Genomic DNA, 27954 nt, shown 5'->3' on the forward strand with positions numbered 1-27954 from the left:
AGAGATACTTAAATAAATAACGTTGGATGTGTAAACATTGTATGACTGTTTCCATCCAGCTGAAAACCCGCCAGAAGACTGAAGTTTGCGCTTTTACCACTAAAAGAAACCACATTTGTCAACACCCCTCTTAAGCATCGATAAGTATCGTAATACTAATTTCGTGGTCATCTGGAGAGTAAAGCCAAATTGGCTTCGAAGAAGCTGGGCGTCCACCCACATTCTAGCGCTCTACAAAGCGCAGGTCCACACATGGAGTATTGGTATCAGCTCTAGTTCGGCGCACTCCAGTATCAGCTCGATCCATTTGACCGCGTGCAGCTCGAATTGTCGGGGACCCAGTGCTCTGTGAACGGCTGGATCACTTGGCGTTGCGTAGAGACGTCACTTCATTGCGTGTCTTGTACCGCATTTGTCGCGGGTAGTGTTCCGCTGTTTCACCTGAATCATGCCGCCGAATTCCACCTTCGCACGACACGCCACAAGTTATGATATAATCCCCACCATCTGGATGTGTGGCGGTCCTCCACAGTGCGGTTTTGAAGTACGTACTCCACGTACTACAAAGCCGTGGAATGAGCTTCCTTGTGCGGTGTTTCCTGGCACGATACTACACGAGTACCTTCAAAACAAGCGCATACACCTTCTTTAAAGGCTGCCAACGCTCCTGTAAGTCCTTTGGTTTTGCAAGAGAATGTGTGCGGCGGTGATCACTGTGACCCGTATGCTGGTTTCTCCTCTTTTTCCATAATAATAGGCAGAGATGGAAGAGAATGAAAGAGCTTTGTGAACGAATGGGATACTTCTCTGTTTAAATTTCTAATGAAAATTGTATTAAGGTAAATTCAAGAATAAATAAATTCTTTATTCTTGAATACAGAATGAGAGACAGTCATAGTCTTTATTTATTGTTCATCACGTCCAAAGGATCCATGTATAGCCATTGATGTATTCAATAGAAACAATTTGCTTCAAGAAAATGCAAAGAAATTAATTTGTGAAAGAAAGAAATAAAACCAAACAATTTGTACCAAATTTTTAATCAACTTATGCGGATGTATCACTGATCATATTAATACATACTTCTTACAAACTTAAAATTATTCTTAACAAACTTAACTGAAGCATAACATCACAAAAACAACTCTTGGGTAAAGCTGAATATGTAAAATGTAATTATTACAAAATATCCTAAAATCTGGATCGTTGCATCTATGAAGTTTCTGGGAAACATATTAAAATCTCCTTAAATACATTGATTTACTTGATTTTATCACGAATATTTTTTTAATATTCTACAAATTTTGTAGTACAAGAAATGATATTCAAACAGGAGGCGGAGACCAATTCTTAATCTAAGGTATTATAATATAAAGATGTTATACATTAAATTATACTGACATACAAACGATCGCGTATATAAGACAATAAGGGTCCGTTCACACAGACCGGCTCGGAGAGGAGAGCAGATTTTTATCACGTTGGAAACAGTGTTTTGAGTGATTGTAGTAAAGTTTATTTTTGCATTTGCACCTTTTTTGTCATTAAAAATGCCTGAACGCGCTTCGTGTGAAGTAATAAAAGGAGCCGACCGGCTCCGCTTGCGTGCTCTTTCTCGCTCGCGCAGCCGATCGGCTCTGATTGCGTGCTCTTTCTCGCTTGCGCAGCCTGTCGGCTCCGATTGCGTGCTCTTTCTCGCTCGCGCAGCCGATCGGCTCTGATTGCGTGCTCTTTCTCGCTTGCGCAGCCTGTCGGCTCCGATTGCGTGCTCTTTCTCGCTCGCGCAGCCGATGGGCTCCGATTGCGTGCCCGCTGCGGCCGCGCCGACTGCCATTTTGATAGCAACATTTGAACGTAATAGTTGTGCGTACTTGTACGAAAAGATGAATGATGAAAAATTAATAATACTCGTGTCAAAATATGAGTGTTTATTTGACATAACCAAGCCATCATATAGCGATCGGATAATGAAAGACAATGCATGGGAGGAAATTAGCAAATGTCTCGGAATAAGTGGTAAGTAAGGTTTTCATTGTTTTACACCTACCCCCAGATACTCAAACGAATTTTAAAGCAAGGGCTTCTTAAACTCGTGCTGCGACGTGTTAGATTCAAAGTCAAAATAGGAATAACATGAGTTTAAATGCGCCCTTACTTTAAAAACTCGTTTGAGTATCTGATCGTTAGAATATACTTATGTAGTAGACAATTTTTATTAAATATAACTTAAGAAACTCGCGTAGCCACTTGATCTTGCCAATCTAAAGCACCACTTGATGAAAAATAATCCTTAAATTTATTCCTTGTGGTTAGAACTGCGTCGCTATTAGAACTGTTTTCATTATTATTGTCTGTTATTGCTGTTAATAAATTTATATTGCTGTGAAATTCATTCTCTTGTCCTGGCGTCCGATTTTCTATTAAAAAATTATGTAAACATGTAGTTGCTAATATAATTAAATCACAGTACTTCGGCTGAATTTTCATTCGTTTTTGATAAATTTCAAATCTTTGAGTTAGCATTCCAAATGCACATTCTACGACTTTTCTTGCCCTGCTTAAACGCAGATTAAATACTTTTTTTGATAATTCTGTTCTTGCTTGTTCTCTTGGATACGGCCGCAATATATTATTGCTCAAAGGAAATGCCTCGTCTCCTATAAAAACATGTGGTAAGCTTTCAGTGGTACTAGGTAGAGGTTTATTTGGGGGCAGCTTTAACTTATTGGTGTTGAGTTTTTTCCAAAATTTTGAATTCTGTAAAATTCCGCCGTCGCTATTTTTACCATATGATCCGACATCAACAATTAAAAAACTGTATTTCGCGTCGACCACAGCTAGTAACACTGTACTGAAAAAGTTTTTATAATTATAGTATAAGCTTCCACTATTATCTGGTGCCTGTATATTGACATGCTTTCCGTCTATAGCGCCCAAACAGTTAGGAAAATTCCAAATATTAAAGAAATCACGTGAAACCTTTTCCCACATTTCTTCATCTGGCATCTGCATAACTATGGGCATCAAAACATCACAAATTACTCTGATTGTCTCATGAATAATTGAATGAACTGTAGAAATTCCCATTCGAAAATTAAATGACAAGTTTTTGAAACTGCAACCAGTGATGAGGAATCTGTAAAAATAAAACAAACACACAAAATAGAAATATAAGACTGCCGTACCAAAACGAAGTATAAAATAAAAAAGAGTTATGTTATTAATTTTTCATTTCTGTTCTTTCCAGTGACGCAGTGCCAGGATCGTTGGAAGAAACTGCGAGATAACTTCAGAAAAGCCTATTATAACCGAAAAGGCAAGAGTGGCGATGGTGCAACTACGTCCAAATTGATAAAATTTGAAAAAGAACTTTCTTTTATAATACCATTTTTTCGCAATCGAAACCAAATATCTAATGTAACATTATCATCGGATGATTCAGAGCCTGGCACACCAATACCACCACCATCGACATCATCTAAACGTTCTGACCATTCTGAAGTTGAATCGCTTGCAAGTACTTCTGGCTCGAAAAAGAGACCACGCTTAAGCAAAGATGTTGCTACGGTTTTCGAAGAGTATCTTGAAGAAAAAAGAAATACTACACCCCGTGACAAGGCATTACGTAATTTTTTTTTGTCTATGTCAGATACAGTGGAAACATTCCCAAAAGAAGTCCAAGCACGAATTAAAAGGCGCGTGTTTAACATTGTTAATGAAGCTGAATTAAGTCTGTATGAAAATAGTACAGATTTGAATTATTCTTTGTCTATAAATTCACCGCCATCGACTAATCAATCTACTTACCTAGTGTCAAACGAAACCTATATTCCTCAAAACTATCCAGATCAGACTACTTACGGGTACAATACCAGCACACAAAATACAAAATAATAAACAATCAAAAACAATAATAATTATAATAATAATAATTAAACACACACAAATCTGTACTATTTAATTACATTTCATTAACGTAAATAATGCTTAATAAATGGAGGGCTGTGATTTTGTGATCTATTTAGATGTTTGTGTTATTTAACATGATTAGTATAAGTAATTTACATTTCATTAACGTAAACAATGCTTAATAAATGGAGGGCTGTGATTTTGTGATCTAAATAACATGATTAGTATAAATAATTGTTTTTTATTTACCTTAAAGTTACCGTTAACCTTTCTTCGGCTGTAATGGTGCAACGATAATTTGTAGTCTTTTTTGTTATATGTACTCTTAACAAATCTGTCAATTTCAAAAATTGCCAATATTCCATACGATAATACTCATAAAATTTTAGGCTATCTCTCTTCAATTCCTCGAAAATGGTGTGAAACTCCCCATGGATTAGTCTGTTTTTCCAAATATGTTTTACCCATATTTGTTTCCGCTTGCGCTTACGTTTCCTATGTTCTATTTCAAGTAATCTTGCTAACAAATATATTTCTTCGTCGGAGCTATCTAAATCCATGTTTCGAAAAGCACACGTTAACACACCGAAAACAAAACTTAGACTGCGCGGAATACTGGCACTGCCTTTGTAGTGTATCCACCCGACTCCGAGCGCATCCGACCGGCTCCGAGCACATCCAACCGCACCCGCTTTCAGATCTCTTCCAGCCGGTCGATGTGAAATAGTTGGCGGCTCCGCTCCGGCCAATTCCAAGCGTATACGACCCGGTCTGTGTGAAAAGAAAAAAGCAGGCCGATGCTCTCCGAGCCGGTCTGTGTGAACGGACCCTAAGAGAGCAGAGTTCGTTACTTCTGCGAAATTGTAAACAGGCATTACTGTCACTGTCAAAATGTGTCCCAATTAGGACACATTGCCTGCTTTTTTTAAATTTATAATATCATCCACTTTAACAAATACTTTTCTATTTGATCCTGTATTTTTTGATTGATATAATTATGGATTACGAAGCTGACCTATATCTGATTGATAACACTCAGATATATCTGATATACTATAACAATATGATACAATATTAATGGCAAATGAAATATATTCATATTTTATATATATCAGCTGTTGCTTATCTGCATCACGAATAATATAAACTTATAATCAACAAAACTTACCAAAAAAAATAAGATAGGTACAATATTACACATTCCTTAAATAAATCATCAATTGCAGAATCAATATGCAAAAAGAAACAAAGTGATTAGACATAATATAACCGGCAGAGCATCAATTTTGAGTTTCTTAGCCGAATGGGTTATTATATATAATAGGGTAAGTATACGAATATAATCAAAAGAGTAAATTTTGAATTGAAACTTCCCGAAAGTTTACATTTGTCTCATTATCTCGAAGCTAAAATTTTTTAAGGTTTCACTTCTAATACTTGTGAATTGCACACATTTTTTTTTATTAATATGTGTAACTGAAATATAATTCATGCTTACAGCAATATTTTGGTTTAGCAATATATTTTTTAAAGTGAAAAAGAATTTGCATAATTCAAATATTTTGATTCCAATACTCAGAGCAAAAAAAGCATGACATTAAAATTTATTTTCTCCAATTGTTTGTTTGTTGTTATGAACTATGGCGTCATAGTCCATGCACATGATAATAGCAAGAGTTTAGTCGGTTTGTTTATTAATTTTTTTAATCCTGTGAGTGACTCTATTATTTAATATGGCGATTTAAATAATCGCAGTCGTTACATCTATACATTACCAAATTTACTCCAGTTGTTCAAAACATTCTTGATGAATAAGCAGCAATGTAAAACATTTATTCAGTTCAGTTTACGTGTGTTGAATTTAGAACCCGATTCGGACAGTGACAGTTGATATACGTCTAAGGAGAAAGTGTGCTTACATTGTCTTTAAGAACACTTTTGCCCTTTCGCTATCAGACTGCGAATGGTACGTCCTTATATGTGTATAGACTGTCATTGGTGTTCCTTAAAAAGTCATATGACGCAATGAATTTAAAAAACGTATTAGTTATATCAAGAATACGATGTCGTCAGCCAACATAACCTGGTTGTCCTTGGTCATAATATTCAACGCGGCGTTGATTTCACCAGAATTGAATTTTTCGTGGGCGTATTTCTCGTTCAGGTATTCGGTGATCCGTGCGAGAGGAAGCGAGTTGGCTCGCTCGTCACGGTACAACTGTTGAAGCGACGATTTGAAAATAGTCAATCTGGAAGTAAAATAAATTTTATACATATCTTGTTTGTTGTTCTCAAAATTAAGAAATAAGATATCCAAGCCATGTTTAAATTATTTGTTTGTAATAATACCGTAATAGTTTTAAGTGTGTGTGTGTCAGTAGTAGTCACCTGTCCGGCAGTATGGGTGTGAGGGCGCCACTCGTCAGCGAGGGTTGTACCGCGGACGAGTGAGCCGCGCGCAGGATGGGAGCCGCCTCCTCGTCAGACGAGAACTCGTACGGGTCTTCAGTGCCGTCCTGTACATTCATAAATTCAAATTAAAATATTTTTATTCAAAATAGGATGTGACATCACTTATTGAAACTACCACCCATTCCAAAAAGAATGCCTCAGATCTGAGAAGAATGGGCGCAACAAACTGACCGGGCCTTTTTTTTCATCAAAACAATATTTTTACAAATTAATATTGTACAATTAAATTATTTGATAGCCTGAGGGCGGTCGCTCCATTCCTAATCTGTGGTATCATTGAGAAAGTCATCAAATATATATTTATTGTCGTGCCCGCCATTTATAAGGAAAGACACTGTATTAAAGGTATTCCCAAACAATTACTCAGAAAAAAACAAACAAAAAAGATCTCTTAGAAAATGTGTGATAAGTTCAACGTTATTAATATATTGCAAGTTCTTATATAATATATTTATTTGATTTTAAGTATTCATTGTACAAAGTATTGTTTTAAATAAGAGCGTTATAAAACGTTAAAGTTTGACGAGTACAATATGTTTAGTTTTAACTTTGCATACTGTTTTATAAATAAATAAATAAAATCTCGTGTCATAGTTTTGTAAATAAACATAACGATCGCGTTTCGCTCTTGATTCGCGTCTCGAATTCCCTCGCTGTGACGTCGATCATACAAAGCCAGCTAATACAACTATCTCGTACAAATGATTTAAGTTTTCTTTAGTGTTAATTCCGCCAATATTTGTTTTTAAAACAGACATTTGATGTCTCGTGCCAGATTTTGGCGAGACAACACGTCCTGAGGATGCCTCGTGTAGAGGCGAAGAACGTGTCGAATTGTTTTAAAAACAAATATTGGCGGAATTAACACTAAAGCCTTAAAACCTTAAATCATTTGTATAATTATGGATTTCCGCAAAGTAACGCCAAATTCAATAAATTTTCTTACAACTATCTCGCTCACGCCTCGCTTTGCGTGCTCGCCTGTGATTTATCCTGGCGTGACACGCCTTTAAGTTCGCCACTTATTCGGCTTACTTTCCCTTATCTATGTGACTAGATTCAAACTGACTATACATAACAAAATTTTAACGTTTCGCCACTCTTTCGGTTCGCAGTCTGTTTGACGTTGAAGTGACGAAAGTTGAGCTCGTGAGAAGAACATATTACCTCGTAGATTCAGTACTTCAAAAGAAATATATGTAGTGACAATTCAGAAGCACCTAGTTTAAGCCAAATTGAATACAAGAAAAATTATGATAAAAATATTAAGACTTTGACTTTATATAATAAATTATTATATAAGTATTCTCACAGTTCTGCGCGTCCTCTTAGGGCGGGGTTGTGAAGGTTGCTCCGACTCGTTTTCATCTTCGTCTGCGGACGACGCGCGTCTTTTGCGCCGCTTCTCTCTCGTCAACACCTGGTGAAGAAAACAATGAATTTTGAGAGTTTGCTGCTATTGATTTTATTTATGATCATACAGAAATACAATCAATCACAGAAACAGACAAACATCCTCAGGTTTTGCCTAAAGAAAGAAAACTATCGACAAACGTAAAAATTTGCCAAAAATATATACAATAGATCCCGCATCATTTATAACATTATGTTTACAGTTTTAATTGCGTGATATTTTAAATCTAAGTGTGTTTATTTCTTTCACTTTTACGTTAAGTACTACCCCCTTATTCATAATGGTCCGCTAACTTTAAACAGACGCTAAGGAGTGTTTTTTCTAATTCTGACTTAGGTCTAATTCTCACTCTAAGTTAGCATGAATAAGGGGGCTAGAGTACATTTAATACTCTACGCACGGCTGAGCTACAATTGCCAATTTCCCAGAATAATATAATATTGCAAACTCTTACACAAATTACCACGCCCCCTACTTGGCCTATGCCCCTATATACCCATAGTACAGACTATTCTGTACTATGGGTACAAGACAACGATATATTTTGTTGCGTTTCACTCAAAATTCGCGCCAATTTGTGGCTTCGCGCGACCACAAAGCGAATTGGCTGTCTATGCATCGCCTTTTTTGCATTTCCTTGTTGCATTCCCTTTCCTTTGGACAATTAGTACGTCGCTAACCGCTAATTAAGACACACCTGTGTTTTGGTGTCTGTCAAAACCTTAATGGTCGCCCTCTTGTGATGCGATATATATAATCTATCCTAATTAATCCCGCTGATCCTTGTGTAAAAGTTAAAATATAGTGCGAATCTAACTTAAAACATTATATCTTGTGTGAGATACCGTGAATTTTAGCAGTCCTGCTGTGTAAAGTGTTTTTGTGAACCTTGAGAAAATCAGTGCGCTGACGTGGATTACCCTGGACAAATTGAGATTCATCGTGTACTTGAGTCACTCAATTTTCCTGATATAATCCCATTCTCTTGGCAGTGCGCGGTCAGCTACATTCCAATGTGTATAATTTTTGTATGAAATAAAAAGGGTTTTTGAGATTAGAAGCAAATACCGTAGTGTGGATCTGAACTGAATTAGCTCCTAATTACTATGCTATCCACTAAAAATATTACCATATAAAATAGCTCATTAAAGATCCACCCCTTAGGCAAAAAAAATCTGAGGATTGCCACTATCATTAATATTTTTTATGCCAGGCACATTTTCAACCATATTTAATACAATATACTTACTTAAACATACATAAATACATATATATAAACAAACATCCATATTCGTCATATAAATGATTGCACCTACCGGGATTCGAACCCGGTAACTCTAGCTTAGTAGTCAGGGTCACTAACCATTCGGCTATATGGGTCGTGATAGAAGCTGGTCTATATTAAGATAAGTACCTTCTTGAAGTAAGCGTAGTGCATCAGCTCGATGGCTGTCATGGCGTCGTTCTCCGTGACCTGTGAGCTGAGGCGGCACTTGGCGTGCGCCGTCGCCAGCCGGATCAGGGTCTCCAACGTTCTCGCGGTCACTGGCTGAGTCTGAGGAGATATTTACTTTCAGAGCAAAAGAAATCAATCGGAGAAAAAGAAAGACTATGGGTGACAATAAGTGATGAGACGAGCAGGACGTTCAGCTGAGGTAATTGATACGCCATGCCCATTACAGGTTGGATCAGGATTGTTGAAAAACCCAAAATTATGAGCGGCACTACAACTGCGCTCGTCACCTTGAAACATAAGATGTTATGTCTCATTTACCCAATAATATCACTCGCTACAGCGCCCTTCAGACCGAAACACAATAATATTTACATATAACTGCTTCACGGCAGAAATAGGCGCCGTTGTGGTACCCATAATCTAGCCGGCATCCTGTGCAAAGGAACTTCCCACTGGTGAAGTTGAGTTTCTTGCGCCCGTTCTTCTCATGTCTGAGGAAGTCTATTTTGAATGAGTGGTAGTTTTTGACGTTAAATAAGCGATTTTGAATCCTATTTTGAATTAAATATATGGATTTGATGACAACACGAGCAAATGGAGGCCGCTTATAAATAGTTCGGAAATCAATAAAATAGCGGCACTATATCAGCCAAAACCCAAGTGCGAGTCGATCTCGCCCACGAAGGGTTCCGTAGCAGCAAGTAAGATAATATAAAAGTTATATAGAAAGGAAAAGGTTATTTGTTCAACAAGTGCTGACTTTAAATCACGAACGTAGCGAGTAATTGTAATATAGACTACTGAGGTAGTGAGTGATTTAAAGGCACGATACAAAAAAATAGCTCTCGTGTGAAACATACAACTTTTCACCTCGACTAGCGAGAAAAGTGTTATAGATTTTATAGTAAGAGAAACAATTAAGATAATATTTAACAATGTTTATTATAAATATCCAACCCTCATAAAAAAATCAAAAATTGAAAGTAAAATTACAGTAATTTTGCAGAATAAAAGTAACAGTTTTGTTTGGAACTGTGATTCTCGTATTTACTTGCGTATTAGGTAAGATTTCTGTCTCTAGGTTTGTGCATTGCGGAGGGCATTCAAAAGAGCGTGGTGAAAGTGGACGACTTACAATAACGTCTTCTTTCGAACTAGAAGGGCGTGAGCTATCCGTGGAGTTTTTAAATAAATTTTTGTGACAATGAGATAATACGCTAGGCTAAAATGAGCATTGTTTGATCGCATTGTTTATTTTTTTAATGCGTAGTAATTCTCGGATGTATCGTCACGTGGGGTTCCAAATATAAATCATTTTCGTGCTGGAGAGAGAAAATGATATTAAATTATTTCAATGGAAAAGGCAAAAAATGTTTGCTCAAAATCATACAGTGCAAATGAGCTTTCATCATTTATACGTATTAAAAAATAAACTACTCGGGACACATTTTACCACTTTCGAAGTGTCTCTTGCGTAAACTATTCAGTTTAGTAAAAGATGATATTATAAACTTCTCATATTTGAAGACCTATCTATAGATACCCCATAATAATTAGAAACCCCACGTATGGGTTTGATGAAAAAAAAAATTGAGTTTCAGTTCTAAGTATGGTATAATACCTCCAAAATTTATTTGTTTTTTTTTTTTCTATTTTTGTGTGAAAATGTTAATGCGGTTGACAAAATACATCTACTTACCAAGTTTCAACAGTATAGTTCTTATACATTTGGAAAAAAGTGGCTGTAACATACACGGACAGACAGACAGACATGACGAATCTATAAGGGTTCCGTTTTTTGCCATCAGCTACGGAACCCTAAAAACTACAAGAGACACAGAGATGGTTACTGAGCAGTGACATCATTGACTTTGTTTAGCGTTTCGTGTGAACATGCTGATTGCCGTGTTTTATACTTTTATGTTATTGGAGATTTTATTAATCTTAATGTTTATATAATAATTATCAATCACCACATCATATATTTTTAATAGCATATTGTATTATTTCATTCTTTTATACTGACATGAGGCCTATTACAATGCAGTTGTAATATGGAAGTACTTACATACTTTATTGCCGCCTCTTTGAAAAAGTCTATACTCAATGGCCTCAAAAAAGCACTGATTACCGTACTATAATGTCAAATTCAAATATTTTTATTCAAAATAGGATGTGAAATAACTTATTGAAAGTCAAAAAAACTACCAACCATTCCGAAACTATGAATCTTTTATTCAGGCCTTACAACTGCACATATTATACTACATGTCAAAAATGTCTACGTTAAGTTGGCACCAATTCGAGAACAATTAAAGAAAAGTATGCCACCTTATTACTAAGTTGTATTTACTTTTTCAACAACTACGAAATTTGAGTTCGTTTGTATTCAAATTCAAATATTTTTATTCAAAATATGATGTGACATCACTTATTGAAAGTCAAAAAACTACCACCCATTCCAAAATGCATAGCCTCAGGCCTGAGAAGAATGGGCGCAACATACAATTAAAGTAACATTTACAAAGTAACATTGTACAATTAAACTTATTATTTAATAGCCTGAGGGCGGTCGCTCCATTCCAAATCTTAAACCTTTACCACACAAACGTTTTTTAACAATTCTTTTGAATAACGTAATACTTTTGCATTGAACATTTTCTGGGATCCTGTTGTAAAAGCATATACATCGCCCCACAAAAGACTTGCTAACTCGACTTAGCCGAGTAGTAGCCATTATAAGCTTATGTCTGTTCCTGGAGATAGCACAGTTTCTTTGGTACCACAGACAACTTAAACTTGGTTAAGTATCATAGGTTCATAGAAATACTAGGTAATACATAGTACATACTATATAACATATCTATAATATTTCCATATTTACATCATTAGACTAATTATTTTAATGTCAACTTAAGTTAATGCATGCGACACGTTATATAACTTAGCCGAAACCCGCTTGTTGCGTCATTCATTTCGTCCCACGCCACTCGCGTTTTTTGATACTTCTTATACAACTTTTTGCATAAAATAATATTATCAACTAATGAGATAATAACAATTACATTTAAATCTAATAAAAAAAAGCAATTTATACAAATACAAGTACTTGAGGTCAAAACGTAACAATCTCATACCCTGGCAACATCGCTCTCCATCATATCCTGGTTCCTCAGCTTTGCGTACTCGTCCGCGATGACGTCACAGGCCTCCTGGCTCAACTTGGGCTTGATCAACTTGGCGATGTGCAGGTACTTCTTCATAAACTTGGTGCTGAAGTATTGCTCCTTCTTCTTGCGGGTCTTACCGTGGAGGAGTGGGTCGTATTTCTCATATATCGATTCTTGAGTGTCCTGTTTTAACAAGATAAATAATATACATAGAGTTGAGAATAAGTCTTGTAATAAATTTACTTGTATAAAATAGTGTTCCTACAAATGTTTCTACATCTACTTTATGTAAGGATTTTTCACATTTCCTTAATTTTCAGGAAATCTATAAATAATTACGGGACACATTGTATAGATCACTTCTCTATACAATGTGTCCCATAATGCCTACATCATGTTTCCGGAGCGAAGTTGTAATGAGAGTGATGTGGGCACAGTTGAAACAATTGAATTCCAAATAAACGATACATTGTTGACCAATTATTCACAATTACAATATAGTTATAAACTTTCTTGTCCCCTGCCATTACAAATAACCATATTTAAAGAAAAGCTATCGCGTCCGCGCGTTTGCTTTGGACCGTCCATATTGAAAACAAATAGTGACAGACTTTTATTTTAAACACCGGTAGCTTTTAAAACGGCATTACTATCACCGCTACAATTTTTATCTTCTCCTGGTGTTTATATAGTAATAAACAAGTATAAAACGGCAAAAGAATGGGCATTCATTACACCTATTACCTATATACAACATTTTTAATCGAAGTCGACTTAAATCAAAACAATATAATACAAACCTCGACTTGATCATTATCAGGGTTTTCGGTTGACAACATGTCTACTAAGGATCCCATTGGCAGCACTTCTCCGTCTTGCTCTTTCGGATTTCTGAAAGTATTTTACAATATATGAGCGACTTGGCTTTTCAAATAAAATAAACTACAAAAGTTTTAGCAATCCATTTTAGAACTGTTATCTCATGTTGAAAGGTAAGAAATACAATTTGAATAGATTTTAGTTAATTACCAGTGGGAGGCTCCTTTGGACTTTTACAGGATGCCGGCTAGTTTACGGGTACAAAACCTTCGCCTATTTCTGCCGTGAAGCAGTAATGTGTAAGTATTACTGTGTTTCAGCCTGAAGGGCGTCGTAGCTAGTGGTATTACTCGGCAAATGAGACTTCACAAAGATGTTAAGATATAAGAATATCTCAAGATGACGAGTGCAATTGTAGTGCCACTCAGAATTTGTGGGCTTTTTAATAATGATGAGCGGCACTGCATTGTAATGGGCAGGGCGTATCAATTGCCATTTGTTTCCGAAGCGGTAGTAGTATCTAGCAGTTATTAGAAATGACATCAAAAAGAATTCTAAAGGAATCAATTCTGAGAAAATAAATGCCTTTTATGAACCTTTTATCAACTAAACGTCCTGCTCGTCTCGTCCCGTATTTTCATAAAAAAAAGGACTGCGAATGATATGTCAATGTGTGTAGAATGTCATTGAGTACCTATACTGTAAAATAACAGACATGGGCCTACCTCGATACAGGTCAGATACAAGGGTAGATGTAAATTGTGAATCATAACATTAGTACACAAATAAAATTTGAAAACAAAAAGAGAGAGCGAGAGGTCGTGGGTTCGAGTCCCGCATCGTTCATAAAATTTTGTTTTTCAAATTTTATTTGTGCATTAATCCTAGAAGTGAGGGTAATTACTTTAAGAAAACATAACAAATCATAACATTAGTGTGTGACCTGTATCTGTGCATCCGCAGCACGTGCTCGGAGATCATGTTGTCGTGGTCTGCGTCTGCGATGTCCAACATCACGAACAGCAGGTCGAACCGGGACAGCAACGAGTCTTGCAGCCCGATGTTCTCCATGGGTGTTTTGTACTGGTCGTACTGCAATACACATTATTATGTAAGTCAAATCAAAATCACTTTATTCATGTAGGTCACGCAAATGACACTTATGAATGTCAAAAAAATATATTTTTCTTATTGAATCTTCTGCTACTTCGTAGAGGGTTGAGCTACTGAGATGAAGTAGCAAGAAACTCATTGCCACTCTTTTAAATCAAGATTTACATTTTCGTCGTTTTACGAATCATAAATGTAAATTAATACAAAACAAAAGTTATTGATTACAGTATCTGCATCATCCACACACACCGTAAACAAATAAATGTATTCTGTGAGCATTTTATAAGCGAATATATATAAAAAATCTATCTATATATATAAAAATGAATTGCTGTTCGTTAGTCTCGCAAAAACTCGAGAACGGCTGGACCGATTTGGCTAATTTTAGTCTTGAATTATTTGTGGAAGGTAAATAATTAAGAAAATGCTGCTAAATTAAATAAAAACAACAAATTTGTTTTTCCTTTGATGTGTCCATACATCATTTCTATGAGAGAATTTATTGACGCACGGTTTGACAGTTCTGCTGTGAAAAAATTTCATTACGACAGCAGGGTGCATATTTTACGAAGTAATTTTTGATGTTATAACATATTATTGACAAATTCATATAAAAACATTATTTTATTTATTATATACAGAATAACGTCTGTCGAGTCAGCTAGTATACAATAATATATAAATAAAATGTATACAATTAACATCTGGAATACATTTCTATATAATAAAAATCCGATTATTTATCTCATAATTGCTATTTTAACTGAACAAGAGAAAATCTTAATCACTGCCCGTAACAGTCCTCAAATATGGAGGGCGGCTATCGAAAGCAAAGGAGAAAGCCTGGCAGTTTTAGCCTGGATACAGCGAAGGCCTTTGATCGTGTATGGAACAAGGCGCTTCTCTCAAAACTTCCATCATTTGGGCTTCCCATGCCATTTATGCAAGTTGACCCACAAGCTTTCTCACTGGGTGCAGCATACAGGGCGATGTCGACGGTTACTGCTCGAACCTGAAGCCCATATACGCTGGAGTTCTCCAAGGCTGTATGTTACCTCCTACACTGTTTCTTCTGTATATCAATGATATGTTAGACACCTCCAACATACATTGCTACACAGACGACAGCACTGGTGATGCCGTACACAGGTCTCTCTTAGGAAATAGTCCACCAGTGCCGGAAGATACTTTTATATTCTATCGAGTCTTCTGTTGAGAAGGTCGCGTAATGGGGTAAAATTAAACCCTCAGAAGACTCAAGTTTGCCCGTTTACCGCAAAAAATCTCCATATGTTGTATCACCACTCTTCGACTACATCGGCGTTGCGTACACACGTCGCTTCGTTGTATGTCTTCCATCGCATGTATCACGAGGACTGTTCCGAAGAGCTGTTTCACGTGATTCCAGCCGCCTAATTCCACCTTCGCACGACACGCCAAAAATCAGAATATCATACCCACTTAACATCAGGTGACCCGTACACTCATTTGTCCTCCTCTTTCATAAAAAAATAGTAGCGTCTAGAGAGAAACATCTAATAGGTCATTCAAATTTAGATGACTCCATTTTATTTTCATAAAATGATCCAAGCGAACTTTGTTTTAGTTCGGATATCGCCCTCCGAACGCGCTCGGAGTACGTGATGACACTATATAAATAGCATCCGAGTGTACTATGACAGTGAAGTCCCCGAAAAGTCGATCGGGATCCGGAGACCCATAAAACCAGTAACCCATCAATTAATAATGACAAAATTGTAAAAGTTGAAATGTAATTAATTAATAACAATTATAATTTGGATAGAAAGAAACAAATTAAGTGCATAATTGAAAAAAACTAATATAATATGTTGAAGAGTATAAGTTATCAAGGTAAATCAGTTGAAGAACTCCCTACTCTAAAATTCCTTGCTATCAGTATAGATAAAAATGTAGACTGGAAGGCTCATGTACAATCACTCGTTAAAAGGATACATAAATAAGTATTTGCTCTTAGGCGAACCAGAAAGACTATATCAAAAGAAGCTGCAATCATTGCCTATCACGGCTATATAGCAGCTATAATTAGGTATGGTATCTTGCTATGGGGTAACTCCACAAACATAAACAAAATATTACTAGCTCAAAAAAGATGCCTAAGTACTGTGGCTGGTATAAGGCCCTTCGATAGTGGCAGACCACTATTTTAAAATTCAAACATACTGACTGTTACCGAAATTTATGTACTAGAGGCTAGTTCATTTGTAAACAAAAAATTAAGTTAATTCACTCGGCTGGACGACTTTGTTTCCATCGCGTGATCCTACTAGACTTAAATATCCCACAGTAATTACTGATTGTGTTAGGTTATAATCAGGGGCGTGCATTCCATGCTAATAGGCATAGCCTACCCACCATATACACTAGATTCTACGTTAATTCAGATAAATAAAGAACTAATCTTTTATTCTATAATCGAACTTCTATTGAACACCCAACCAGTAAGTTTTTCGTTACGCGATATACTAAATACCTAGAGTAGGCAGTTCCGATAATGCCTACTCAAGGCTAGTAGAATAAGTTCAATTTCAATAACAAAATTTATTTGTCAAGGTTATACGACCACAGCAAAAAATATACAATTACTATGTATATCGTTCTTAAAGATGACCAACGCAATTTGTTATCTTTAACACGTCCGGGGTAGGCAAGCTTATGACACTTCGAAATGACAACTTCTGACAGAACGGCAGAAAAATGTAAGTAAGTGAACTTATATTTATCCTCATAACCCAAAGTAATTAAGCATTGGGCTCAAAATTATTTTTTCAAAAATTTTACTAAAGGTCGGCAAAACCGACACAGGACGGTAGTTATTCGAGTCAGAAGGGCATACCGGCTTAAATATTGGTGTAATTTGCACAAAAGTCGGGGCATATTTTTAAATACGCTTAAAATTCAGATGTATCTCAATAAAACACACGAACACTCGAAAGTAGTAGACACTGACAGTCGAATGACATTTCAACATGGCGACCGTAGTTCCTATTTTTGCCACTTCACTGATAAGTTGGTATTACTATAAGTGTCTCACCCGCCCATAGACCGGGTTGGCCGCGGCGAGCACAGAGCAGCGTGCGTTGAGAGCGGCGTGCACGCCCGCCTTGGCGATGGTGACGCGGCCCTGCTCCATGACCTCGTGGATGGCCGTGCGGTCGATGTCCGACATCTTGTCGAACTCGTCGATGCACACCACGCCGCGGTCGGCCAGCACCATGGCGCCTGCTTCCAGCCTACAACCGACAGACTTTGAACTTCACTGGGCACATACAACATGGCCAAAAAGCAATAGGTATGTATATAGAATATTTAGCAACAAACTATAGTACATACCTAGGTAACACTGAAAATGTTTAGAAAATGCTATGAAAAGTGCCAAGTAGAAAGGTGCCAATACTTTTATTGTTCTTAAGTAATTTCCGTTCCTCTCTACACATCGTCGCATTCGATGGAACCACTGAGAAAAGCAGTGGGCCCATTCTTCCTTAGGGGTCTCTTCTATGGCATTTTCGTAAGCTTTCACCGCATCTTCAGGGCTCGTAAAGCGAATACCTCAAATTGTAGTTCTTAGGAATAAATAAAAGTAGCGGGGCGCCAGGTCAGGACTGTATGGCGGATGACTCACTATCTCGACACCTGCCATAGTCAAATATTCAACAGTCCGTTTTGCGGAGTGCGCTGAAGCATTGTCGTGGTGAAGGAGGATCCCGCTACGAGGGCGCTGCTGTCGAATTTTTTCCAAGACAACAGGCAAACAGCGATTGACATACCAGTCTGCAGTAACTGTCCTTCCATCTCCTAGCTGAGCACAACTGTCGCGAAATGACCGTTCCGACCAAACAATGAGACTATCATCTTTTTTCCTTGACTTCTTCCTTTCTTTACCTTAGTTGGCCAATCCTCGAAAGGAAACACCCACTGAGCTGATTGTCTTTTGGTTTCAGATTCGTAGCAATATATCCAGCTTTCATCACCTGTGACGATGTCCAATACAGCATTTGAGTCACCACCGTTGAACTTATCTAACATTTGACGCCACCATTCCATGCGAAGGTGTTTCTGGTCGTCGGGTAAAGTATGGGGAATACATCTGGTACAAAGCTTCCTGACGCTAAATGTTCGTGTAATATTTTTTGAACTTGACTCATACCAATGCCTAGGCTTGCCCGTATCTGCTGATAGGTCACTCTCTTATCTTCCTCTATCATGCGTCGCACAGCACTGATGTTGTCTGCGGTAGTCGCTGTTAAAGGACGTCATTAAGAAATGCTAATCGCAGCCTATCATAGCTTTGTTGTCGAGTAAGCCCACAACGAAAGTCATAATAAATCGTTGACCCAAAATTTTCTCGCGTTAGGTTCATTTTCACGTTTTCACAACAAAAAAAGTTTTCATTAGCAATGTATCTAACTGGCCAGTTTTAAACATTTTCAGTGTTACCCACGTATAAGGAAGAAATAGAAAAATAACGACATGGGTCTGTTTAAATTTTGCAGAATTGTAAATGTGTACGATGTGATAAAAAAATCTGTTACAATGGAAGAAATCAAACATGAGGGCTCTAATAAAACAGTCACGGAAACCACGGCGACAATTCTAGCAGTTCTGTGTTGCACGCGGTCATAATGGTTCGAGCTTTTACTGGAATACACTAGACCAGACGTAAGAGACATACTCCATATGGGGGAAACTGCGCTTTGGAGGAAAGTAGAATTTGTGTTTGAACTATAGCCGTAGTAAACAGAGTATTTATGATCCCCAGTTACTTCGAAGGCAATTTGGCTTTGCGTTCCAGATGACCGCGGAATCAGCAAACGCTTAAGATTTTAAGACCTAGTATTCTTATACCAAAGACATTATGGTCCAAAATATAATTAACATCTTTTGAAAAAATTAAATTACCTCCTGTCACCAGTTTCAGGGTCCGTCGTAACAGCAGCAGTGAGACCGACCCCAGAGGAGCCTCTGCCCGTGGTGGTGATAGCTCGTGGCGCCGTCATCAGGACATAACGCAGCAGCTGGGACTTCGCCACAGATGGGTCTCCAATCAGGAGAATGTTTATATCACTGAAAATGTTTAAAAATTAATACTACCGTAACTTTCCATTCTCGATGTCAAATTCCTTTGTCTCTCAGCTTAAAAAAACACCCTGCCCATCGTAATACGGACAAAACAAACACATACAAACACCTTTTCACAGAGACAGCCTAAAGTGCAGAGGATTTCTGGTCGAGGATGAATCCGTCGCTCATGTAAACCTGGAAGAGTGCTCGCACGGAACGCTAGAGGTCGCCAGTTCGCGAGTCCCGCATCATTCATAAAGGGGACAATTTTTTTGGGCCCACTGGATAATATGGTGATGTTTATTAATCGTTTTATGCTAGTAAAATTGTAACTAATTTATTATTGTCAACAGGCCATATTTTATTGTAAGATTTAACTGGGTTCATGAAATTATAATAAAAAGGCAAACACTTGATACATTTCCTGTATTCTTTTATAGTCACCATGGCAAAAAAATGCGTATAATGAAACATTTGTAACATTCATGTGAGAAAATAAAAATATTAGTGCAAAACGTGGCGGTTTGTCGGCTTTTCAAAAGTAACAAATATCTATTGGATCCATGAACCTCATTTCAATTATTGTTTGAGATTAAACTAATTAAGCAATAAGTACATAGTTTAATATTACCGTGCAATGGAATAAAGTAACATAGATAAAGTCTATATCTGTGAACTGTGCATCTGTCATTTTGATTTTTATGTTGTAAAACAGAATTGTGTATTTTTCGTTTCTTTCGAGTTGCGTGAAAGTTTATTTTGCATTATTATAATTATTTGGTTTATTTCATATTTTAAATTCGCATCCATTGCATATTATACTTCAGAGTGTGTCTGAGATACCTGGAGACTTGAACTAGGCCTCCGGAGAATACAAAATTTAAGAATTCCGGCAACCTATCCATGAGTTTGGTCAAAATAAATATCTTCTATGGGGTAGATACAATCAAGGCACACAAGTAGAAAACTTATCTAGGTACTGGTTGACCCATCTATTTCTAGACCTGTCTTGCAATGGTTTGTTGGGTAGGAATTCTGATGGTTGCTGGGCACATGAAATGTCTGTTGTGTAATATTTAGGGCAGGGCATCAATATGAAATTGAGCCACCTGCATCGTTTCTGGATGAGTTGAGGACTAATTATAAAAGATGATTTTGAAAATGATGGTGACCTATAAATATTTATACTATATAAACAATGTGTGAAAGAATTTTTGGGAAGCTTTAGGGTTTAGAGTTTAGTGCCCTGCGGGCCTACCATGAACTCTTATTGCGATTCAATTGACAACCTAAAATGAACTGCTTTGCTATTTCGTACCACGACGTGATTAGAGCTATCTAATTTAGGTTGACGTCAAATCAACTGATTAAATCGCAATGATGTCAAAAATGATATCAATTGAGTCGCAAACTGATTTAGTTCGTTCATTCATTCGTACCCTGAGGTAATATTTCAACCTACACTGGATAGCTTATGTATCAAAGCGATTCGAAAAAGTTGCTACTTCCTTAGAGGGAAGTGAATTGTGATGAGAAAGAAAACTTTTAAAAAATAGTGAAAACATACAGAAAAGGAAAGTTTTATTGATGAAATGTGAGATGAGAATACTTTATTGAACTTTTTTGGAAAACAAAATGCTGAAAATAAATACCAAAAATGAAAATATTAAAGACGAGGCAGTAAGAACCCGGGCTATAGCCTGTTCGCAAGAACGAATTAAAAAATGTACTCTGTGGTCCTGTCAAATCAAACATCAATGGGGGTATGTTCATAACTCATTAATTTTACGAAAACACCTAAGCAAACATTTAATTTGTAATTCAAAGAACTATATTTATTAATATTACTATTGGTTAATATATACAAAAAAGGGCTTTTATAGTTTAACGCTATAAAGCGCAATTTTAAATTGTATTTTTAGTATTTTCTACGCAAAAAATATCCACTAAAATCATATCATTTTAGGTTTCGAAACGCAACGCATATGGTTTGAGTCTCGTACTCTAAACGTACTCGAGTAAAGTAACTTATGCAACGACTGTAGAGCGTCATCTCTTTGTCACACCGCGGACCACAGACAAATATATTTCGTTCATTCTTCATAAGCTATCCAAACGCCATTCAGTAAAAGGCACTTCATGGTACGAATTTTAGTGATTCAGTTTAGGTAAACTAAACTGCATCGGAATCGCATCGCTTATTAAAAGATGATGGTATGCCCTCTGACTGCTTAATTGAAGTATTAGGGTGTACACAGACCTCGGACTATAAATATACTTGTGTGTTGAATATTTTTGTTCTGTGCATCATTGTAAGCCATCTTTTATCAGCTGTATCCTTACACTTCCTACAGGTTCTGTTTATTTTAATATCAGATAGTACTACCCTTACTTAATTATGTCCGTTTCTGTTTTCTCAAGATATTACGTAATAGCTTATTATAATTAACATTTCTATATGATTTTTAATGCTATAGTAACCCTTCCCACACAAACGTTTTTTAACAAATTTTTTAACTTTCGTAACATATTTGGTTTGTACATTTTCTGGGATCATAGTAGAGGCATATGATCCCAGATAAAATACTAACTCGACTTAACCAAGTAGTAGACATAAAAGTGTATGTTTATTTTAATATATTAGTTACCCTCTTAGTCTGGTCCCATTTGGCAAGATCTTCTCCATACCACCAAGCAATTGACACAATATGGCTTGCTTGATAAAGTCATGTCCATGAATAGATGGCGCCAACGATTTACTCATTCTCTCGAATATATTACTGCTCTTTGCAAGACGCTTGCATAGCTTTATGTCCTCTAGAATTATTCCCTGATTCATTTCGCGGTTTACTTGTGTTATATTGTTGGCTATAAGAACTGTTCTGTAAGGAAATAACATTGAAATGTATTATTTACAAAAATATATTTATATCCGAATTATACCTATTTGGTTATGAAAATTTCAATCTACATTCATATTTGCCCTATAATTTCCTTGGCTTGAAGTTCGTATATCTGGTTACAGCACTTTTTTTTAATGAAAATAAGGGACGAGACGAGCTGATGCTAATTGATACGCCCTGCCTAAGCAGTGCCACTCAGGATTCTTGAAAAAACCAAAAATTGGGACGTAAGGATGTTAAGTCTCATTTGCCCAGTAATTTCACTAGCTACGGCGCCCTTCAGACCGAAACACAATTATGTTTACACATTTCTAATTCACGGCAGAAATGTCGCCCTTGTGGTACCGGTGTGTATCCGGTGCAAAAAAGATAATCGTTAAGAATCTGACTTCTAAATCAAGTGAAGTACCTGAAAGTTCCAGCTGTGAAACTCCCTTGCTTAGATGGCAGACATCTATAGTTGCCCACAATTTGAACTCTGTCTCCTGGCTTACATTGATCAACCAGGTCATCATCACACACTATATCAACACTTCTCGGCAACTGTCCTGCAGGTGCCTTCTCTGGCATCTCCTGTACTGTGAGTGTCTGGTGATCTTTGTAGCGTGATAGTCCATACTCAGTTTCTAAAGGATTACCTTCATCATCCTAAGTGTTGGTAACAAGATGTTTAAAAAAATTAATATTAAAAAAAAATCACCTTCTCAAGATAAAACAGAACCAGGTGGAACAAATCTATTAAGTGAGTGACACTCCAGGGCACAACCTGTTCATTACATGGCATTGTTAAGATAATCGCGACCTCTCGCGTTCCGTGCGAGCGCTCCTGCCAACCGTTCGAGTGACGTATCGTTTATAAAATCGCGTATGCTTTGTTCAACTCTTAGGTTCATAAAATTTTGTTTTCAGTTTTATTTGTGTATGATCAGAGAAGTGAGAGTTATCAATTTAAAAAAAACTTTAATCTTTTGACATCTCAAAAAACTATATTTTAATTTCTTTTTTATGACAATTAGGGACATGATCAGGATGTTCAGTTGATAGTAATTGATACACCTTGCCCATTACAATGCAGTGCCGCTCATGATTCTTGAAAAACCCAAAAATTCTGAATGGCACTACAATTGTCACCTAGAGACATAAGATGTTAAGTCTCATTTGCCCAGTAATTTCACTAGCTAGTAGACCGAAACACAATAATGCTTAGGTACACATTACTGCTTTGTGGCACCCATAATCTAGCCGACATCCTGTGCAAAGCAGCCTGGTAATTTATATAAGTTATGACCATAAAAATCATTTAATTTGTTTAAGACAGTTAATAACTGTAGGCATTTTATGTATAAGTGATTAATGATAAAATGTGTTGCATGATGTTGATATTATGCATATACTATATTACAAAGCAAACAGTCCCCAAGTTAAATATCCTGATGGATAATAAAAGGCATTAATTTTCTCAAAATTAATTATTTTTGATGTCAATTCTAATATACTAGACACTACTACCCCTTCGGAAACATATCGCGCTCTGAGAGAGACGACTCGGCGCAAGAAACACTCCCAGCATTCCTTTTCTTAGTGCTCTTTTTAATGAAATATACAATATTGTACTGCCATTGATATTGCTATAAAATCTCTTAGGTATTAGCTGTGGAGTAGTAGGGTTAACAACAGAGCCCGTTTTATTAAAACATTTTAATTTATTTATAGATAATGTCCGAACAGTGGCTGGGACTTTATTATAAAAGTGTATGCAGTACACAAAATCTGTTGACATATATGTGTGACATGCAGTGTAATCACAAAAATATAATAAATGTTTTATGACATTATACTGCATAATATATTATTAAATAAACATACCTTGGTTGGATAGACAGCTGAGGTAGGGAAAGCTTCAAATGATGTCAGATCGGTATATTTCCTTTCCATAACCTTTTTTGTTGCAGGACAATAATGTACACTTCTTACCACTTTAGGTCTGACTAAGGACACCCTTGTGACTATACCCTCAACACATATCAGATTACCCAAGTATCTGTAGGAAAACATAACAGAATTAAAAGAAGTCTTCCGAAATAAAGAGCAAAAAGATACCTCAGCCCATAAGGAAGAATATAAGATATTTGTAAGAAGCGAAAGTGTGTAAGGAGTTTGACACTTAGCAATCTATCCTAATGGCCTACCCTATCAAAGTAGGTTAGTATATAAGTTAGTATAGTATTTCAACTTGGCCCCTTACAAGCAAAAACATGAGAAAACTGGAAGTATTCCAAAACACCATGCAGAGGAGCCTATTGGACAAAAAATTAAAGGACAGAGAAAGACTAACAGACATAAGAGGAAAAAACAAAGGTGATCCCCATAGCAAAAATTGTCAAAAAACTTAAGTGGAAATGGACGGGTCATATGATCAGAGGCCCAAACAAATGGTCACAGAAACTAACCCATAGGTTCCCGAGAGATGCCATAAGAAAGAGAGGCAGGCAGATACTAAGGTGGGAAGATGACATAAACGGTTGCTGGACCAGTTTGAAGTAGAGAAGAGAGAGCACTGGAAGGTCCTAGAGTAGGCCTATGTCAGTGGACAAGCTAGATATATTGTTAAAAAATAGAGGAAATAAAAAAATAAACGCTAAAAAAAGGCACTAATATCTAGAAATGAAGGCTATCTTTAACTTTATCTAAGTTAGTATATCACTTTCTTAATCAAGGAACTCATTGCCACTCTTACTTAAAACAATATTTCTAGGTTCAACATTTTACAAAAGTTACAACTCTAAGGGTTGATTTTTCAATCCCCAGTTAAACATCTAGATAGACAAAATTTAAAGGATGCAATTTTGGATTTTTCATCAGGCAGATATTAGTTATCAAACTAATAAAGACTCTATTGGATAATTAGCTATTGGTTTGATAATTATGGTGTGTTTAAATTTTTAGGTAATATTTGTAGCTAATTACTATCTTCTTTTGACGACTTCACACCTTCACATTCGTTAATACCGATCAAATGACACACTCTAAGCTTGGTGGTCTACTGAAAAGTGACATTGGCGAGTTGTGGTGCCCCTTCCACAGAAGCCACTAGAAAGAATAGAATAAATTATAATATAATGGATATTTTTTAGGCAATTGATGACTCATCTAATCCAGATCAACTTTGTGAACTCTCCGGACAGAGAAACCAGACCACAATATTATCTGGGATGATGAGTTCTGGAGGTGGTTTTGTCTAAAAAAGATACTGCTGCATACTTACTCTCATAGATTGAGAATAAAATTAATGTAAAAAGGAACGGTTTGTAGTATTTTTTATGGTACATACCTGAACATCAAAAGTACCCTGTGCTTAATATCTATCTAGGTAGGTAGGTACCTACTTATCTACTGTTTCAGTTGATATATATTGTGCTCCTATACTAATCGTGTAATGTGGTTTGTAAAAGGAGAGCTACAATCGAATTTCTTATGTAGAACAACATGTAAGAATATAATGTATTTTTGTACCTATACCTACTCATTGTTTCGGGAAACAGTATGTCCCACCAATGCATCAACTACTACTAATCTTATGTTGTCATTCACTGGTAGTTTATATATGGAATACATAATTCCACACTATGCAAAATCATAAAGAGGGTGCCAGGAGCCTTTGCTTTAATGCAAACAAATTTTGTTAATTTACTTAGAACTAGAAAGAAAACTGTCCATACAAGAAAGATTTTATAAAATAGCATACTTTCCAAGAGACATTGCTGCTTTGGATGGCACTCACATAGGAATAATTTCACCAGGCCGTTATAATTTTTTCTTTATTGGTCAATGCGTCAGTTTTTTTATTCTCAAAATTCAGATTTTCGAACATTTGTATCACAGTTATGTTTGTTTTCGTTCATTTTAAGCACTAAGAGTGCCTAAATGAACAAATGAAAAAATGTTAATTGAAAATTTCATATGTAACAGAAAATTTGAGTGAATTAAGTGTGAAACTACTTCGAAAATACCACAGACAACTATTCTTTGGATAAAAAGCAGTAGAAAAATTCACAACTTTTAATTGTTAGATAGACGGTAAGTTTATTTTATTCTCTCTATAGTTATCTGTTGATTTATTTATGTGAGGATTGAAAAATTGGCCCTGAGTGAAATAATTAACCCCTCAACTGGGATGCTTGTAGAATTCATAATGGCGCAACTGAGACGGCCACACACTTGACGCAGGCACTTGAGTGGGTCCAGTTACTGTATAAACAAATTTTCAAACTATGAGGAGTATAGGCATGTTATTTATACCAGCATGTTCATTATGAAATAAATAAAGCTATGTCATTGTTTAATAATCCTAGCAATAAAGGCTTTGTAATTTTATCAATTGTTCGCTAAATTTGAAGTTTTTTTCCCCCTCGGATTTTTTAAAGAAAAGATTTTTAAACAATCTTACAAATATGACAAGTTTAATAGAAATTGCTATTTTATTGCACACTAAAAACATCATTTAATGTAAGATGTTACATCTCCATACATTTTTATTACAGGAAAAACATGAGAAAGTTTAGTCAATTGCAGGGTGCTCGCACACCTGAATTAATGAATTAATATTTAAAAAAAAATTATATGGCAACAAGTGTGCTGTTGACATTAATGCTTTCCTTGTGTATCCAAAATTGATTTGTTTTATTCTTACATCTTTGCGCTCACAATTAAAATAAAGAAAAAAAGAATTCTGAGACCATAGGGGATCGAACATAATATGTCTGGTTCTCAGTTATGGCCATTTGGACACCAGACATACCATGTCTGCGTCCCAGTTGAGTTGTAAGTAATTCATTCAAAACAAAAGATAATTTTAGAACATTCTATTAACATTTGGACATTTCAAATAATAAGTGTTAAAGAATACAGCTTTTGACAATAGAAGTAATTAAATAACAGGATTTGCCTGCCACCACAAGCAATAGACATGGACCAGCCTACTTTCATTTCCTCACCAATATTTTAACTTTGATCTACAGGTTTACCTTGATGTGAGGCTTCTTGGTGTTACATGCTTAGTACCAAAACTTCCAGAAAATGCGACAAAAAATTCTTCTTGTTCTTTAGCATAAGTAGGATCAATTGACGAGACATATTCCTTTAAAGCTCGTTGAAATGCTATTTGTTCTTCAAATGCAGTCTCCAGTAAATTTCTGGCTCTCTCAGGACTTTTTCTCCTTAAATCATTTATATTTACAACAAGCCGCTTACCCTTGTCACTTATCATTTGTTTTACTTTTTCCATATAAATTCCTTGATCTTCCTAATAAATAAAATTAAATATAAATTGTATGAAATGTATGAGATGAAGGTTATGTTTTGTTTACTTACTTCGTCATCTAAAAACTCCAAATATTCCCTTTGTAAATCTCTTAAGCGCTGATCAAAGTCACCGTCCTCCATTCTTTGAAATAATACCAGGATGGATATAAATAAAAGATAAAATAAAAAATTTAATACGGACTAAAATTAAGAGTCTTGTCAAAAAATCCTGCAACTACAAAACTTTGGTGCAAAATGCTAACTGCTTGTGCTTACAGCATAGGTATTTTTAGC

General features: G+C 36.2%; 2 protein-coding genes across 3 annotated transcripts; one reads left to right on the plus strand and one right to left on the minus strand.

Moving 5' to 3' along the window:
• Positions 1–1022: 1022 nt before the first annotated feature.
• LOC126974400 (DNA replication licensing factor Mcm3) lies at positions 1023–27954 on the minus strand. 2 transcript variants are annotated; one of them, XR_007731519.1, is made up of 15 exons: positions 27730–27954; positions 27384–27661; positions 24226–24400; positions 22769–23007; positions 22105–22338; positions 19295–19459; positions 17427–17625; positions 14184–14332; positions 13222–13312; positions 12389–12604; positions 9210–9350; positions 7694–7801; positions 6298–6425; positions 4159–6158; positions 1023–3136 (listed from the first exon to the last, which is right to left on the minus strand). XR_007731519.1 is itself a non-coding variant. In XM_050821879.1 (14 exons), exons 1-14 carry the CDS (start codon positions 27799–27801, stop codon positions 5957–5959), a joined length of 2397 nt encoding a protein of 798 aa, XP_050677836.1. In that variant the 5' UTR covers positions 27802–27954; the 3' UTR covers positions 1023–5956. The 2 variants fall into 2 exon arrangements, 1 of the variants encoding a protein (XP_050677836.1); XM_050821879.1 differs by having other exon boundaries at positions 1023–6158.
• LOC126974308 (uncharacterized) lies at positions 2914–3894 on the plus strand. Its single transcript, XM_050821769.1, has 2 exons — positions 2914–2922; positions 3196–3894. The coding sequence occupies exons 1-2, from the start codon at positions 2914–2916 to the stop codon at positions 3892–3894; spliced, it is 708 nt and encodes a 235-aa protein (XP_050677726.1).

Source organism: Leptidea sinapis, chromosome 32, assembly GCF_905404315.1.
Source record: "Leptidea sinapis chromosome 32, ilLepSina1.1, whole genome shotgun sequence".
Taxonomy (NCBI): domain Eukaryota; kingdom Metazoa; phylum Arthropoda; class Insecta; order Lepidoptera; family Pieridae; genus Leptidea; species Leptidea sinapis.

Bases quoted from the DNA above. Each gene is read 5' to 3' on its own strand.
- LOC126974400 (XM_050821879.1), bottom strand. From the start codon at position 27,801: ATGGAGGACGGTGACTTTGATCAGCGCTTAAGAGATTTACAAAGGGAA. The intron at 14,333-17,426 runs GTGAGACACTTA...TGTGTATTGCAG, and splicing joins CCAACCCGGTCTATGGGCGG to TACGACCAGTACAAAACACC. The intron at 7,802-9,209 runs GTACTTATCTTA...TTTCTTCACCAG, and splicing joins ACTACGCTTACTTCAAGAAG to GTGTTGACGAGAGAGAAGCG.